At 34.8% G+C, this 19655-nt stretch overlaps 1 protein-coding gene across 1 annotated transcript; it reads left to right on the forward strand.

Annotated features, from left to right (window-relative positions):
* The first annotated feature begins 4317 nt into the window (after positions 1-4317).
* LOC138865747 (chemotaxis regulatory protein ChePep-like) lies at positions 4318-8478 on the forward strand. The gene is made up of 4 exons (XM_070137054.1): positions 4318-4387; positions 4842-5232; positions 6481-6631; positions 8275-8478. Exons 1-4 carry the CDS (start codon positions 4318-4320, stop codon positions 8476-8478), a joined length of 816 nt encoding a protein of 271 aa, XP_069993155.1.
* The last annotated feature ends 11177 nt before the right edge of the window (positions 8479-19655 follow it).

The raw sequence follows: 19655 nt of genomic DNA on the forward strand, positions 1-19655 counted from the left end.
GTTGTGTTTGTTGTTAGTGAGAGTAAAATGTTGTGTGTGAAGGAGAGAGTTTTTGTTTTGTTTAGATGCAGCTCGTGCGTGGGATTGCGCGTCTAGATCGACCTAGCCAACACGGGGTCCTCCACCGAGGTGGAAGAACCCGCGTCGGCTCGGTCGGTCGTCAGTTAAACACTCAAGGTACACCCATTCTACCTGGGTGTACCTTGCGTGGCGTTACCTGAGCCCTGTAGCGGCTCCGCGATCGATGCGCGATCGACGGCTCCTCGAGGTCAGGCAGGGAGTCCTGTGAACCGACGCGGAAGTCCTGGGAATCGGCGGACCAATTCCCGATGCTTCCGCGCTGTCCCAGGGGTCCCCTGGCAGGGAGCATGGCTCCAGCCGAGAGCCCAAGCCCGGCCTCGAGAACGCTCTCGACATCGATGTCGGAGTCGCTACTGTCGTCGTCGAGAATGGTGTCATCCAATCTGCGACGACGAGCTTCGGGGGCAGGAGGATCCTTCTTGTCTTTTTTTGTGTGCATGGATGGTGGTGTGGTTTGTTTGCGTTTATGATCAGTGGTATTTGTAGTTTGGCGTGCCTGTGCAGTTTCTTTTTGTCTTCGTTGTGGCTGAGGTTGCAAAACGAGGTGTCGGTGTTGTGAGGAAGAATGAGGCTGGGTGAGTGTCTGTCACCTCATTTCCTGTGGTTTCTGTGTTTGTTGTGGCGTACTCAGGGATGTATAGGTTTTCGTCTTCAAAGATTTCCTCAGGGACAACAATGTTGGGGAAGCCGTTTCTCTGTAGCATAATAGGGACAATGTTTGCGAATCTTTTTGCGTTGTATTTGGCAGCGATGAGACTTACGTGTAAGATGGCTTGGATTTTTGGGTTTGTGTTCGGTGTGAGAGTGCTTGTTGGGGGTTGTGTGGGCAGAATTGTCCGAGGGGAAGTCGTGGGTCGTCTGGGTGTACTGGTCTGAGCAGGTCGTGTAGCAGCTATTGTTGCGTAGGAAGGTACAGTGTTGTTGTCTTGGCGGAGCTCAGCTCGTTTTGCCTTAAGTATTTCCTTCCGTTTCGGGCAGGATCCACTAACTGCGACATGCGATCCCTCGCAGTTGCAGCATTTGATGCTTTCAGTGCACCTGGCGAAGAAGTGACCGTCGCCGGCGCACCGAGAGCATCTCTGGGGGTGTGTACATTGGTGTTTCTTGTGGTGAAATCTGTAGCAGTTAAGGCATTGGTCTATGTTAATAAAGCATTCGGGTTCCAAGTTGTAGGTGGGGACCGATGTATTAAACATCATGAGTCCCCGAGAGAGAAGTTTCTCGGCTTCCTCGGGGGATGAGACGCGAATCTTGACGATTCGCGACTCGGGTGGCTTATAGACGTCGAGAACAGTGACACCGTTCTTGACGGAAACCTCCTGGCAGATGGACTCGCACGATCGTGGGGGGATCGTCTTGTCGATCTTTTTGGCCACGATCGTACATTTAGCCTTCATCTCGGGGGAGGGAACAGATGAGAAGCCGTGATCTTTTAACTTTCTTTGGCCGTCGGCCGAAAGAAATGGGGTCAAGTGTTCAGGTTTGGCAACTGTCACCTTGAAGCCATTGTGGACCTTAAAGAGGTGTGTGACTGCCACCTCAGTGATAATGAAGATATTCTGGAGAGCCTCCTCGCAAGAGATAGGCTCCCCAGAATACGCTAATTTGATCACGTGACCCATAGGGTTACACCATAGCGAGGGTGATGGATGATGGGTAGAGGGGAGGCTAGCAGAGCTAATTCAACTGAACGATGAAAGGGCAGAAATGGTATCAAAAAACGGTGAAGCATACAGGGTAGCCAAGTCTCTATTTGGGAAGGCCGGTCGGGATCAGAACCCTGCCGAACGGGCGTGAGCCCTTATGTGTTCGGCCGAACACTTCGCAGCGAAACTATTGGCTGCCACTGTGCGTCGTGCTTTTAATTACTCGCACATCAAGGCTGTAATTAAAGGCACTAGCCCAAAGCAGGTATTGCGCAACTGCACCCAAAGCAGTTACACCAAGAGCCAATCGTCTAGTCCGTCGTGGGGGTGCCAATCTCTTTAAATCATCCACGATAGATATCACGAAAAACCTCGGACCCAGAGATCCAGGTAAGCCCTCGAACTCGGGCCGGGTGCGGGAGCTTAAGTGGGTCTGAGCTGTGCCAGCCACCGGGGAACGAGGGGAGCCTGCGGTCCAATGGGCGAGCCGTGAGGTGTCCGTGGTCAACCAATCAGGTCTCGGTATGCGTCGTCGAAAAGCTGCTGATGGTGAGGGCGAGAGGACAGGCTGTGGACCTGGACCCAACCTGGGGGAAGTATGCTGCGCTGCAGGTTGCGGGGGTCGGCTACAGGTACTCCCCCTCCAGTGAAGGAGCAAAGCGAGCGAGCGATAACCGTGATACTCCAGAAGGCTGGGTATTTGTGTCACTCCGGGGTCACCAGTATGGCAATGGATTGGTATCCGCCATAGGCTGGTGTCAATCATCTCTTTAAGGAGCTTTTGGGTGTGGGTGTGAGTGCCCACAGGTATGGCTGGTGTGCTGGAAATCGCCGGGGAGAGCCGGGGCGGGTCACCCGTCGGCTAAGGCCTGGGTAGGCCTAGTTGCTGCTTGCTGTGTCTTGCTCGGCTGGAGGATCGTGAGTGCTGAGCTCGGCCCGGGTCCAATGGGCGAGCCGTGAGGTGTCCGTGGTCAACCAATCAGGTCTCGGTATGCGTCGTCGAGAAGCTGCTGATGGTGAGTGCGAGAGGACAGGCTGTGGTCCTGGACCCAACCTGGGGGAAGTATGCAGGTTGCGGGGGTCGGCTACAACGCCACCTTGCTTCCCCGATTCAGTAGGTCGAAGACGACGCTACCGAGGTTCAGTAGGTCGAAGACGACGCCACCCAAATTCAGTAGGTCGAAGACAACGCCACCCAGGTTCAGTAGGTCGAAGACGACGCCACCTAGGTTCAGTAGGTCGAAGACGACAACACCCAGGTTCAGTAGGTCGAAGACGACGCCACCCAAATTCAGTAGGTCGAAGACGACGCCACCCAGGGTCAGTAGGTCGAAGACGACACCACCCAGTTTCAGTAGGTCGAAGACGACAACACCCAGGTTCAGTAGGTCGAAGACGACGCCACCCAAATTCAGTAGGTCGAAGACGACGCCACCCAGGGTCAGTAGGTCGAAGACGACACCACCCAGTTTCAGTAGGTCGAAGACGACACTACCCAGGTTCAGTAGGTCGAGGACGACGCTCTTCCGGCCGCTGAGGACCTGGGAGAGGTTGTTCGCATGCCTGTCTAGGACGCAGAAGTGTGTTCGATCGACGTCGTTCGTCTTGCCGATCGGGAGTTTCCGGTATGGCGACGCGAAGAGCGGGAGAGCGACGCCGAAGGAGAGGGTCCCTGTGCCCTACCAGGAAGAGGAGGAGGAGGACGTGCAAGAAGCGCGCATTATGATGATGCGCTGAAGCTCAGGGGAAGCAGGACCGGCGCCAGACGCTCCCCGCCGGTGTGAGACCTCGCGCGCCTTCCTCGACACACCTCCTGCGGGAGGACACGGAAAGAAAGAGGAGGACTACCTTCCCTTCAAGGAAGTCGTCCGAGGGGCGGTGGGCGAAGCTCGCGCTCTGATGTTCGTCCGTTTTCTGTAAAAAAAAAAAAAAAAAAAAAAAAAAAGTCACTTTAGAAAAAACAACAAACATACATATTACTTATAAACAAATGAATAAATAAATAAATAAATATATACATATATATTATACATATGTAATGTATGTATGTATGTATATACACATATATATATATATACATATATATATATATATATATATATATATATATATATAGATAGATACAAATATATATATATATATATATATATATATATATATATATATATATATATATATATATATACAAAGAACCCGAGAAGATCTAGGTCTTTGGCGATACCTTCAGAGAGTCGGCTGAGGCCGAAAGGAAGGGTCTCCTGGAGGGCATCAAAATGTGGGTCTCCGAGGATCTCAAGGAGACCCAGGAAGTCACCCTTGAGCCCGAGAAGGAGACCTACGTCTTTGCCCTTATGGGCGATACCTTCAGAGAGTCGGCTGAGGCCGAAAGGAAGAGTCTCCTGGAGATCAAAAACTGGGTCTCTGAGGATCTAGAGAAGGAGACCCAGGAAGTCGCCCAACAGACCGAGAAGGAGACCCAGGAAGTCGCCCAAGAGGCCGATGAGGAGACCTAGGTCTTTGCCTTTATCGGCGATATCTTCAGAGAGACGGCTGAGGCCGAAAGGAAAGGTCTCCTGGAGGACATCCAAAAATGGTTCTCCGAGAATCTAGAGAAGGAGACAAAGGAAGTCCCCCAAGAACCCGAGAAGGAGACCCAGAAAGTCCCCCAAGAACCCAAGAAGGAGACCCAGGAAGTCCCCAAAGAACCCGAGAAGGAGACCCAGGAAGGCCCCCAAGAGCCCGAGAAGGAGACCCAGGAAGTCCCCCAAGAACCCGAGAAGGAGACCCAGGAAGTCCCCCAAGAACCCGAGAAGGAGACCCAGGAAGTCCCCCAAGAGCCCGAGAAGGAGACCCAGGAAGTCCCCCAAGAGCCCGAGAAGGAGACCCAGGAAGTCCCCCAGGAGCCCGAGAAGGAGACCCAGGAAGTCCCCCAAGAAGCCGAGAAGGAGATCCAGGAAGTCCCCCAAGAAGCCGAGAAGGAAATCCAGGAAGTCCCCCAAGAACCCGAGAAGGAGACCCAGGAAGTCGCCCAACAGACCGAGGAGACCCAGGAAGTCGCCCAAGAGGCCGATGAGGAGACCTAGGTCTTTGCCCTTATCGGCGATATCTTCAGAGAGACGGCTGAGGCCGAAAGGAAAGGTCTCCTGGAGGACATCAAAAAATGGATCTCCGAGAATCTAGAGAAGGAGACAAAGGAAGTCCCCCAAGAGCCCGAGAAGGAGACCCAGGAAGTCCCCCAGGAGCCCGAGAAGGAGACCCAGGAAGTCCCCCAAGAAGGCGAGAAGGAGACCCAGGAAGTCCCCGAAGATCCCAAGAAGGAGATCCAGGAAGTCCCCCAAGAAACTGAGGAGACCCAGGAAGTCCCCAAAGAGGCCGAGAAGGAGACCCAGGAAGTCGCCCAAGAGGCCGAGGAGACCCAGGAAGTAACCTTTGAGCACGAGGAGACCCAGGAAGTTGCCCTTGAGCCCGAGAAGACGTTCCTCCACTGCGCTCCACCCAGGACGAAGTGGAAGGTCTTCGAGGTCCACTTCCAGGTAACCTCTTCCTTGGAGGTCGCCCTTGAACCCGAGAAGGAGACCCAGGAAGTCCCCCAAGAGGCCGAGAAGGAGACCCAGGAAGTCCCCCAAGAGGCCGAGAAGGAGACCCAGGAAGTCCCCCAAGAGGCCGAGGAGACCCAGGAAGTCGCCCTTGAGCCCGAGAAGGAGACCCAGGAAGTCGCCCAAGAGGCCGAGAAGGAGACCCAGCATGTCACCCTTGAGCCCGAGAAGACGTTCCTCCACTGCGTTCCTCTCAGGACGAAGTGGAAGGTCTTCGAGGCCCACTTCAAAGTAACCTCTTCCTTGGAGGTCGCCCTTAAGCCGGAGAAGGAGACCCAGGAAGTCGCCCAAGAGCCCGAGAAGGAGACCCAGGAAGTCCCCCAAGAGCCCGAGAAGAAGACCCAGGAAGTCGCCCAAGAGGCCAGGAAGGAGACCCAGGAAGTCCCCCAAGAGGCCGAGAAGGAGAGCAATGAAGTCCCCCAAGAGTCTGAGAAAGAGACCCAGGAAGTCCCCCAAGAGCCCGAGAAGGAGACCCAGGAAGTCCTCCAAGAACCCGAGAAGGAGACCCAGGAAGTCCTCCAAGAGCCCGAGAAGGAGACCCAGGAGGTCGCCCAAGAACCCGAGAAAGAGACCCAGGAAGTCCCCCAAGAACCCGAGAAGGAGACCCAGGAAGTCGCCCAAGAGGCCGAGGAGGAGACCCAGGAAGTCGCCTAAGAGGCCGAGGAGGAGACTCAGGAAGTCGCCCAAGAGCCCGAGAAGGAGACCCAGGAAGCCCAAGAGCCCGAGAAGGAGACTCAGGAAGTCGCCCAAGAGCCCCAGGTGGATGACGCCGCCGAGCCCCAGGAGGAGGTGGACGTCGATCCGTAGGACTTGAATGCAATTATGCATGATCTTTAAGAACTATCTAGACTCCAAGAGGAGAAGCTAGGTCACTTTAGGAGGGTCATGCAGAAATTGCAGTCCTTCACGGTCCTCCCCCTTTCTGATTGATATTATCCTTATGACTTAAATCATAGATCATGATAATGATAACAATATTGATAATGATACTAGTAATGATAATATAATGATAATGAAAATAATTGATGATAAAGATAATGATGATAAGTTAATGATAATAATCATAATAATGAATGATAATAATGCCATCAATATTTTTGTAAACATTTTTTGAATATTCCAAAACATGAATTCATGGACTCAGGAAATCCCCCAAGAGGCCGAGGAGACCCAGGAAGTCCCCAAGAGGCCGAGAAGGACGCCCTTAAAGTCCCCAAAGAGCCCGAGAAGGAGACGCAAGAAGTCCCCCAAAGGGCCGAGAAGGAGACCCAGGAAGTCCCCCAAGAGGCCGAGAAGGAGACCCAGGAAGTCCCCCAAGAACCCGAGAAGCAGAACCAGGAAGTCGCCCAAGCGGCCGAGAAGGAGATCCAGGAGGTCCCCCAAGAGGCCGAGGAGGAGACCCAGGAAGCCCCCCAAGAGGCCGAGGAGGAGACCCAGGAATTCCCCCAAGAGGCCGAGAAGGAGACCCAGGAAGTCCACCAAGAGGCCGAGAAGGAGACCCAGGAAGTCCCCCAAGAGGCCGAGGAGGAGACCCAGGAAGTCCCTCAAGAGGCCGAGGAGGAGACCCAGGAAGTCCCCCAAGATCCCGAGAAGGAGACCCAGGAAGTCCCCCAAGAGCCCGAGAAGGAGACCCAGGAAGTCGCCAAAGAGGCCGAGGAGACCCAGGAAGTCGCCCTTGAGCCCCAGAAGGAGACCCAGGAAGTTGCCCTTAAGCCCGAGAAGGAGACCCAGAAAGTCGCCCTTGAGCCCGAGAAGACGTTCCTCCACTTCGTTCCTCCGAAGGTGGAAGGTCTTCGAGGCCCATTTCCAGGTAACCTCTTCCTTGGAGGTCGCCCTTGAGCCCGAGAAGGATACCCAGGAAGTCGTCCAAGAGCCCGAGAAGTTATCATTATTACTATCAGTATTGTTATCATTGTCATTATCATTAATGTTATTATTATAATTTTTGTTATCATTATTATTAAATTTATTATTATCATCCTTATTACTGTTGCTACTGCTATCATATTTTTTGTCACTTTCCCTATTACTGTTATTATTATTATTATTAATTTATTTATTTTTATTATTATCATTATTTTGTCACTTTCCCTATTATTGTTATTATTATTGTTGTTGTTATCATCATTATCATCATCATCATTATCATTATTATCTTTATTATCATAATTTTTATTATCATTGTCATCATCATAATTTTTATTATTATAGTTAGTATCATCTGTATCATTATCATTAGAGTCCGGTGGCAGAGAGAGTATACCCGGACTTGAAAAATATACAATGGGTTTGTTGTTTCTAGTAGATCTGAAACTACCGATGATGAATCAGTCGAGCGCAAAGTTCGCTTCCTTGAAGTTTTTTTTGTGACCGATATTCAAAATGGCCGCTGCCGTTGATGACAATAACAATAATAGTATATTAATAATCCTAATAATCATTATCATTAATAGCTAAAACTCGGCCTATTTTTGTCTCAGGATCCTGGTTTTGGTTTCATATTCTAAGTTTTCGGGGGCTAGAAATCGACTGAAACATATTTCATATACTTCCGGTGATATATCACTAGATATTCCTTTATGCGAGGGACATACTTAATAGTATTATTATTATAAATAATTATACTATATATTGATGCTTTTCAGATGTCTAGCAAATGGTGTTATCTTTCTCTTCATTTTAGTTAAGTATTTTGATATTTTCATGTTCGTGTTTATTTACACTTCATGAAAAATAACTGTTACTTTGGGCATATTCCTTTATGCAGATTCTTTTTTTGTAGGTCATTGCCATAATGAATCTATTATACATAAATATCCTCAAATGATAATGAGGTATGTATTTTTCTAGATGCCAAATGTAAAGTGAAGAGAGCATATTACAACATCATGGAGCACAAAATATTGAAAATAGCGCAATAATTAGATTTTTTATTTCAATTATATACACAGTCTCTAATATCCAACACTCGAAAGTCTACTCAAAATCCTCTTGATAATCATTATCTCCTACTGAATAGTCCTCTGATTTGTGCTGTTATCACCACCCTAACACGCACAGAAATTGAACATGATAATTGTCATGAGTCACGGTTACCAGCGCCTGATCAGCACGTCTGCTGGAAGAAAAGACATATCCGCTGGTGTAATTACTGATTGCAGCGTATGTGTATCCATATCATTTAGGTGTAAATCTGGTGGATTAAGAGCACATTCCAGAAAGATGCTTATAACTTGCTTTTTGTCACGACAATAGAAATAATATCATTATCATTGTCATTATAATTTCTAAAATTCTCATTGTTGTTATTATCATTATAAATATAGTTATGATTATTATCATTATAGTCATTATCGTCATAATTATCATTATTTTTATTATCATTATCATACATGATATTTATTGAAACAACTGAAGCCACAATGACGTAGCCGAAATGAACACCAGGAATATATAGAGGTAACGTGTCGGTCTCTTATCCGAGGGGTCGGTGGTTCGCGCCCCGTCCAAGCGTGAGGAATTGCAATTGTTGCCTGGAGGTTACCACTCTGGATGGGCATCACGGTGGGTAAGGACTAAACTCTGTCGCGTCATCGAGTCGGCACAGGCCGGGCTCCCCTCATAACCCGGGCGAGGTTCAACTTCGCATATCGGACTTAGCCTTATCCTTAAACCTGAAAGGGAGTTGTCTCTGGAGTCCGTGTTTGTGTGTTCCCGTGGATTACCCTTACTGTGGTGTTGCTGGAACATCAAGATAAGGTAGTGTCTGACCCTGTTTCATGTCGGTTAGGGAATTGCTAGACTTGTCCATGTGATATTAATTTTGTTTACAACCAAGAAGGTCCATAGTGTATTGGCCAGCACTAGCCAGAGATGACCCCTTTTTAAGAAGTCCTCTTTCAGTGGTAACCCGTCTCTCCCGAATGAGGATCTTATTATCTATTCATTTTCTTCAGTGATTTTTTTTATCATTGCATTTTATTTTTTTTATCATTTCGATACAACAAAAAGCCAAGAACGCACATAATTAGACTTTATTTCACTACGGGACTTGTACCTGGGTTATGGGACTTCCTCGCGAGGAAGTGAACAAGTCCTCTCCCTTCTTTCTCTCGGTCTAAGCCGCCATCCACCAATGGACTGGATGATTTTCGAGCTTTCCCTCAATAGTAAACCTTGCACTAGTTGTTATAGGCGAAGAGCTAACACCAATAAATATATGCCAATAATGATAGTTTTAGAAATAATAATGATAATACCAATTATAATGACAATGATTATGATGTTATTATTATTTATATTGCCATTATTAGTATGAACATTATTTTAATAGACTTAATTACTGCTATTATTGCAGTAATTATCAAAATTATCATTATAATATTTGATTTTATCATTATTATTGTCATTATCATTGTCATTATCATCATAATTATCATAATTATTGTCAATAATAAAGGAATTATCATGAAAATCATCATAATTACCTGAAGTAATGTCAAAATCCTCATAATTACCATTAAAAAGCGAAAAAGGGTTTTTTTCGACGTGTCTCTCAAAAGGCTGTAATACGCTATATTATGCCGTTTTTTCGACTTTGGGGATTTTATTACTTCTGGTCTTTATTTAATTATAAATGGACTTAATAATTATTATTATAATCATTATCATTACTATTATCATTTTCATGATTATTATCATTATAGTCATTATCATCATTATTATTATTACCATCATTATTGCAATTATAATAATTATTATACTAATTATTAGTGCTATTTTTATCATAAATAGTTATAATGATAAAAATAGCAATAATAATGAGCATAATAATTATTATAACTGCAATAATGATGATAATAATTATGATAATCATGAGGATAATGACTATAATCATAATAATCATGAAAATAATGACAGTAATGATAATAATGATAATAATTATTATTCAGTCCATTTATAATGAAATAAAGGCCAGAAATAATAAAATCCCAGAAATCGAAAAAAACGGAAAAATCTAGCGTTTTGAGAGAAACGTCGAAAAAAAACTTTTCGCTTTTTAGTGGTAAATATGAGGATTTTACTATTAACTCAAGTAATTATGATGATTTTCATGATAATTATTTTTTTATTGACAATAATGATTATAATTATGATGATAATGACAATGATAATGACAATTATTGTCATTATTATTTCTAAAATTATCATTATTGCTATTATCATTATATAAATAGTTATAATGATAAAAATAGCATCAATAATTAGCATAATAATTATTATAACTGTAATAATAATAATAATGAAATCATGAGGAAAATGATTATAATGATAATAATCATGAAAATAATGACAGTAATGACAATAATGATGATAATAATTATCATTCAGTCCATTTATGATGAAATAAAGTCCAGAAGTAATAAAATCCCAAATGTTGAAAAAAAAACTGGCATAATATAGCGTATTGCAGCCTTTTGAGAGAAACGTCGAAAAAAAACCTTTTTCGCTTTTTAGTGGTAAATATGATGATTTCATAATTAACTCAGGTAATTATGATGATTTTCATGATAATTCCTTTATTAATGACAATAATGATGATAATTATGATGATAATGACAATGATAATGACAATAATAATGATAAAATCATAATTATAATGATAATTTTGATAATTACAGCAATAATTAACTCAATTCCAATAATAATAATATCATTGTCATTATAATTATTATTATTGTCATTATTATTTCTAAAATTATCATTATTGCTATTATCATGTTATAAATAGTTATAATCATAGAAATAGCAAAAATAATTCAAAAAAATTATTATAACGGCAATAATGAGGATAATAATAATGATAATCATGATGATAATGATTATAATGATAATAATCATGAAAATAATGACAGTAATGATAATAATGTTGATAATAATAATTATTCAGTCCATCTATAATGAAATAAAGGCCAGAAGTAATATAATCCGAAAAGTCAAAAAACGGTAAAATCTAGCATTTTACAGCCTTTTGAGGGAAACGTCGAAAAAAAAACCTTTTTCGCTTTTTGATGGTAATTGTGAGGATTTTAACATTAATTCAGCTAATTCTGATTTAATGATAATTCCTTTATTATTGCCAATAATGAGGATAATTATGATGATAATGACATTGATAATGACAATAATAATAATGAAATCATATTTATAATGATAATTTTGATAGTTACTGCTATAATAGCAATAATTAACTCTATTTCAATAAGGTTCATACTAGTAATGACAATAGAAATAATAATATCATTATCATTGTCATTATAATTATTATTTTTCTCATCATTATTTCTAAAATTATCATTATTACTATTACCATTATATAAATAGTCATAATGATAAAAATAGCAATAATAATTAGCATAATAATTATTACAACTGCAATAATGATGACAATAATAGTGATAATCATGATGATAATGACTATAATGATAATAATCATGAAAATAAGGACAGTAATGATAATAATGATGATAATTATTATTCAGTCCATATAAAATCCCAAAAGTCGAAAAAAACGGCAAAATCTAGCGTATTACAGCCTTTTGAGAGAAACATAAAAAAAAAAAACCTCTTTCGCTTTTTAATGGTAATTATTAGGACTTTAACCTTAACCTTATGATGATTTTCATGATAATTCCTTTATTATTGACAATAATGATGATAATTGCAATAATAATGATAAAGATAATGATAAAATACTAATTATAATAATAATATTTATCATTACTGCAATAATAGCAATAATTAACTCTATTCTAATAATTTTCATACAAATAATGGCAATAGAAATAATATCATTATCATTGTCATTATAATTATTATTATTTTCATTAGTATTTCTAAGATTATCATTATTGCTATTATCATTACATAGATCGTTATAATGATAAAAATAGCAATAGTAATTAGCATAATAATTATTATAACCAATAATGATGATAATAATCATGATAATCATGATAATAATGACTATAAAAATGGTAAAATCTAACGTATTACAGCCTTTTGAGAGAAACGTCGAAAAAAACTTTTTCTCTATTTAATGGTAATTATAAGGATTTTAACATTAATTTAGGTAATTATGATGATTTTCATGATAATTCCTTTATTAGTGACAATAATGATGATAATCATGATGATAATGACAATGATAATTGTCATTATTATTTCTAAAATTATTATTATTGCTATTATCATTATATAAATAGTTATAATGATAAAAATAGCAATAATGATTAGCCCAATAATTATTATAACTGCAATAATGGTAATAATAATGATAATCATGATGATAATGACTATAAAGATAATAATCATGAAAATAATGACAGTAATGATAATGATGATGATGATAATTATTATTCAGTCCATTAATATTGAAATAAAGGACGGAAGTAATATAATCCCATAAGTCGAAAAAACGGCAAAATCTAGCGGATTATAGCCTTTTGAGAGAAACGTCGAAAAACCAAATTTTTCGCTTTTTAATGGTAATTATTAGTGTTTTTTAACATTGATTCAGGTAATTATGATGATTTTCACAATAATTCCTTTATTATAGAAAATAATGATGATAATTATGATGATAATGACAATGATAATGACAATAATAATGATAAAATCATAATTATAATGATAATTTTGATAATTACTGCAATAATAGCAATAATTAACTCTATTCCAATAATTTTCATGCTAATAATGGCAATAGAAATAATAATATTATTATCATTGTCATTGTAATTATTATTATTGCCATTATTATTTCTAAAATTATCATTATTGTTATTATCAATACATAAATAGTTATAATGATAAAAATAGCAATAAAAATTAGCATAACAATTATTATAACTGCAATAATAATGATAATGATAATCATGATGATAATGACTATAATGATAATAATCATGAAAATAATGACAGTAATGATAATAATGTTGATAATGATTATTTTTCAGTCAATTAATAATTAAATAAAAGTCAGAAGTAATAAAATTCCATGATTTGAAAAAAAGGCAAAATCTAACCGTTTTGAGAGAAACGTTGAAAAAAACCTTTTTCGCTTTTTAATAGTAATTATGAGGATTTTAACATTAATTCAGGTAATTATGATGATTTTCCTGATAATTCCTTTATTACTGACAATAATGATGATAATTATGATGATAATGACAATGATAATGATAAAATCAAAATTATAATAATTTTGATAATTACTGCAATAATTAACTCTATTCCAATAATTTTCATACTATTTACAAATAGTTATAATAATAAAAATAGCCGTAATGATTAGCATAATAATTATTATAACTGCAATAATGATGATATTAATAATGATAATCAGGATGATAATGATTATAATGATAACATTCATGAAAATAATGACAGTAATGATGATGATGATAATAATTATTATTCAGTCCATTTCTAATTAAATGAAGGCCAAAAGTAATAAAATCCCTAATGTCAAAAAAACGGCAAAATCTAGCGTAATACAGCTTTTTGAGAGAAACGTGAAAAATCCCTTTTTCGTTTTTTAATGGTAATTATGATGATTTTAACAATGACAATAATAATGATAAAATCATGATTATAATGATAATAAGTTGAAAAAAAACATTTTTCGCTTTTTAATTGTAATTATGATGACTTTAACAATGACAATAATTAAAAAAATCATAATTATAATGATAATATTGATAATTACTGTAATAATTAACTCTATTCCAATAATGTTCATACTAATAATGGCATTAGAAATAATAAAATCACTATCATTGTCATTATAAATATTATTATTGTCATTATTATTTCTAAAATCATCTTTATTGTTATTATCAATACATAAATAGTTATAATGATAAAAATAGTAAAAAAATAATTAGCATAACAATTATTATAACTGCAATAATGATGATAATAATAATGATAATCATGATGATAATGACTATAATGATAATAATCATGAAAATAATGACAGTAATGATAATAATCATGAAAATAATGACAGTAATGATAATAATGATGATAATAATTATCATTCAGTACATTTATAATGAAATAAAGACCAAAAGCAATAAAATCCGAAAAGTCGAAAAAATGGCAAAATCTAGCGTATTACAGCCTTTTCAGAGAAACGTCGAAAAAAAACCTTTTTTGCTTTTTAATGGATATTATGAGGATTTTAACATTAATTCAGGTAATTATGATCATTTTCATGATAATTACTTTATTATTGACAATAATTATGATAATGATGACAATTATAATGATAAAATCATAATTATAATGATAATTTTTTATATCTGTATTAACTTTATTCCAATAACGTTCATACTAATAATGGCAATAAAAAGAAGAATATCATTATCTTTGTCATTATAATAATAATAATTATTATTATTTCTCAAATTATCATTATTGCTATTATCATTATATAAATATTTATAATGATAAAAATAGCAATAATAATTAGCATAATAATTATTATAACTGCAATAATGATAATAATGATGATAATCATGATGATAATGACTATAATGATAATAATCATGAAAATAATGACAGAAATGATAATAATGGTGATAATGATTATTATTCAGTTTATTTATAATGAAATAAAGGCCAGAAGTAATAAAATCCCAAAAGTCGAAAAAACGGCAAAATCTAGCGTATTACAGTCTTTTGAGAAAACGTCGGAAAAAACCCTTTTTCGCTTTTTAATGGTGATTATGAGGATTTTAACATTAATTCAGGTAATTATGATAATTACTTTATTATTGACAATAATGATGATAATTATGATGATAATGACAATGATAATGACAATAATATTGATGAAATCATAATTATAATGATAATTTTGATAATTACTGCAATAATTAACTCTATTCCAATTTTCATACTAATAATGGCAATAGAAATAATAATAACATCATTATCATTGTCATTATAATTATTATGATTGTCATTATTATTTCTAAAATTATCATTATTGCTATTATCATTATATAGATAGTTATAATGATAAAAATAGCAATAATAATTAGCATAATAATTATTATAACTGCAATAATGATGATAATATTAATGATAATCATGATGATAATGACTATACTGATAATAATCATGAAAATAATGACAGTAATGATAATAACGATGATAATAATTATTATACAGTCCATTTATAATTGAATAAAGGCCAGTAGTAATAAAATCCCAAAAGTCGAAAAAAACGGCAAATTCTAGCGTATTACAGCCTTTTGGGAGAAATGTCGAAAAAAAACCTTTTTCGCTTTTTAATGGTAATTATGAGGATTTTAACATTAACTCAGGTAATTATGAGGATTTTCATGATGACTCCTTTATTATTGACAATAATGATGATAATTATGATGATAATGACAATGATAATGAGAATAATAATTGTAAAATCATAATTATAATGATAATTTAGATGATTACTGCAATAAGAGCAATAATTAACTCTATTCCTATAAATTTCATACCAATAATGGCAATAGAAATAATAATAACATCATTATCATTGTCATGGTAATTATAAAGATTTTAACATTCATTAAGGTAATTATGATGATTTTCATGATAATTCCTTTATCATTGACAATAATGATAATTATGATGATAACAATTATAATGACAATAATAATGATAAAATCATAATTATAATGATAATTTTCATAATTACTGCAATAATTAACTCTATTCCAATAATTTTTATACTAATATTGGCAATAGAAATAATGTTATTATCATTGTCATTATAATTATTATTATTGTCTTTATTATTTTTAAGATTATCATTATTGCTATTATCAATATATAAATAATTATAATGATAAAAATAGCAATAATAATTAGCATAATAATTATTATAACTGCAATAATGATGATAATAATAATGGTAATCATGATGATAATGACTATAATGATAATAATCATGAAAATAATGACAGTAATGATAATAATGATGATAATTATTATTAATCAGTCCATTTATAATGAAATACATGCCAGAAGTAATAAAATCCCAATAGTCGAAAAACGGCAAAATCTAGCGTATTACAGCCTTTTGAAAGAAACGTCGAAAAAAATTATTTTTCGCTTTTTAATGGTAATTATGAAGATTTTAACATTAATTCAGGTAATTATGATGATTTTCATGATAATTCCTTTATTATTGACAATAATGACAATTATGATGATACTGACAATGATAATGACAATAATAGTGATAAAATCATAATTATAATGATAATTTTCATAATTACTGCAATAATTAACTCTACTCCAAAAATTTTCATGGTAATAATGGCAATAGAAATAATAATAATATCATGATCATTGTCATTATAATTATTATTATTGCCATTATTATTTCTAAAATTATCCTTATTGCTATTATAATCATAGAAATAGCAATAATAATTAGCATAATTATTATTATAACGGCAGTAAGGATGACAATAATAATGATAATCATGATGATAATAACTATAATGATAATAATCATGAAAATAATGACAGTAATGATAATAATGATTATAATAATTATTCAGTCCGTATATAAGGAAATAAATGGCAGGAGTAATAAAATCCCAAAAGTAAAAAAAAAAAAAAAAAAAAAAAAACGGCAAAATCTAGCGTATTACATCCTTTTGAGAGAAACGTCGAAAGAAAATTTTTTTCACTTTTTAATGGTAATTATGAGGATTTTAACGTTAATTCAGGTAATTATGATGATTTTCATGATAATGCCTTTATTATTGACAATAATGATTATTATTATGATGATAATTATGATGATAATGACAATGATAATGATAAAATCATAATTATAATGATAATTTTGATAATTAATGCAATAATTAACTCTATTCCAATAATTTTCATACTAATAATGGCAATAGAAATAATAACATCATTTTCATTGTCATTATAATTATTATTATTATCATTATTATTTCTAATAATTATTACAACTGCAATAAGGATGATAATAATATTGGTAATCACGATGATAATGACTATAATGATAATAATCATGAAAATAATGACAGTAATGATAATAATGATGATAATAATTATTCAGTCCATTTATAATGAAATAAGGGCCAGAAGTAATAAAATCCCAAAAGTAAAGAAAAAAAAACGGAGAATCTAGCGTATTACAGCCTTCTGAGAGAAACGTCGAAAAACGATTTACGATTCATAATGGTAATTATGAGAATTTTAACATTAATTCTTGTAATTATGATGATTTTCAAGATAATGACAATAATAATGATAAAATCATAATTATAAAGATAATATTTATATTTACTGCAATAATAGCAATAATTAACTCTATTCCAATGATTTTCATACTAAAAATGGCAATAGAAATAATGTTATCATTGTCATTATAATTATTATTATTGTTATTATTATTTCTAAAATTATCATTATTGCTAATATCATTATATAAAAAGTTATAATGATAAAAATAGTAATGATAATTAGCATGATAATTATTGTAACTGCAATAATTATGATAATAATAATGATAATGACTATAATGATAATAATCATGAAAATAATGACAGTAATGATAATAATGATGATAATTATTTTTCAGTCCATTTATAATGAAATAAAGGCCAGAAGTAATAAAATCCCAGAAGTCGAAAAAATGGCAAAATCTAACCGTTTTGAGAGAAACGGCGAAAAAAAAACTTTTTCGCCTTTTAATGGTAATTATGAGGATTTTAACATTAATTCAGGTAATTATGAGGATTTTCATGATAAATCCTTTATTATTGACAATAATGAGGATAATTATGATGACAATGATAATGACAATAATAATGAGAAAATCATAATTATAATGATAATTTTGATATATACTAAAATAATAGCAATAATTAACTCTATTCCAATAATTTTCATACTAATAATGGCAATAGAAATAATAATATCATTATCATTGTCATTTTAACATTATTATTATTTCTAAAACTATCATTATATAAATAGTTATAGAAATAATAATGACAATAATAATAATTTTAATGAGAATGTTAATGATGTTATTATTTCTATTCCCAATGATAGTATGAAAATTATTGGAATAGAGTTAATTATTGCTATTATTGCAGTAATTATCAAGATTATCATTATAATTATAATTTTATCATTATCTTCATTATTATTGGCATTATCATTGTCATTATCATCATAATTAGCATTATTATTTTTAATAATAAAGAAATCTTCATGGAAATCATCATAATTACCTGAATTAATGTTAAAATCCTCATAATTACCATTAAAAAGTGAAAAGGTTTTTTTTTCGACGTTTCTCAAAATACGCTAGATTTTGCTGTTTTTTCGACTTTAGGGACTTTATTACTTCTGGCCTTTATTTCATTATAAATGGACTGAATGATAATTATTATCATCATTATTATCATTACTGTCATCATTTCTTACGATTATTATCATTATAGTCATTATCATCATGATTATCATTATCATTATCATCATTATTGCGGTTATAATAATTATTATGCTAATTATTATTGCTATTTTTATCATTATGACTATTTATATAATGATAATAGCAATAATGATAATCTTAGAAATAATAATGACAATAATAATAATTATAATGACAATGATAAAGATGATATTATTATTGCTATATCCATTATTAGTATGAAAATTATTGGAATAGAGTTAATTATTGCTATTATTGCAGTAATTATCAAGATTATCATTATAATTATGTTTTTATCATTATTATCAGTATTATTGTCATTATCATTGTCATCATCATCATAATTAGCATCATTATTGTCAATAATAAAGGAATTATCATCGAAATCATAATTACCTGAATTAATGTTAAAATCCTCATAATTACCATTAAAAAGCGAAAAGGGTTTTTTTCGACGTTTCTCTCACAAGGCTGTAATACGCTAGATGTGGCCATTTTTTCGTCTTCTGGGATTTTATTACTTGTGGCCTTTATTTCATTATAAATGGACTGAATGATAATTATTATCATCATTATTATTATTACTGTCATCATTTTTGCGATTATCATTATAGTCATTATCCTCATGATTATCATTATTATTATCATCATTATTGCAGTTATAATAATTATCATGCTAATTATTATTGTTATTTTTATCATTATAACTATTTATATAATGATAATAGCAATAATGATAATCTTAGAAATAATAATGACAATAATAATCAT

The sequence above is a fragment of the Penaeus vannamei genome, chromosome 22 (genome assembly GCF_042767895.1).
Source record: "Penaeus vannamei isolate JL-2024 chromosome 22, ASM4276789v1, whole genome shotgun sequence".
Classification (NCBI taxonomy): Eukaryota; Metazoa; Arthropoda; class Malacostraca; order Decapoda; family Penaeidae; genus Penaeus; species Penaeus vannamei.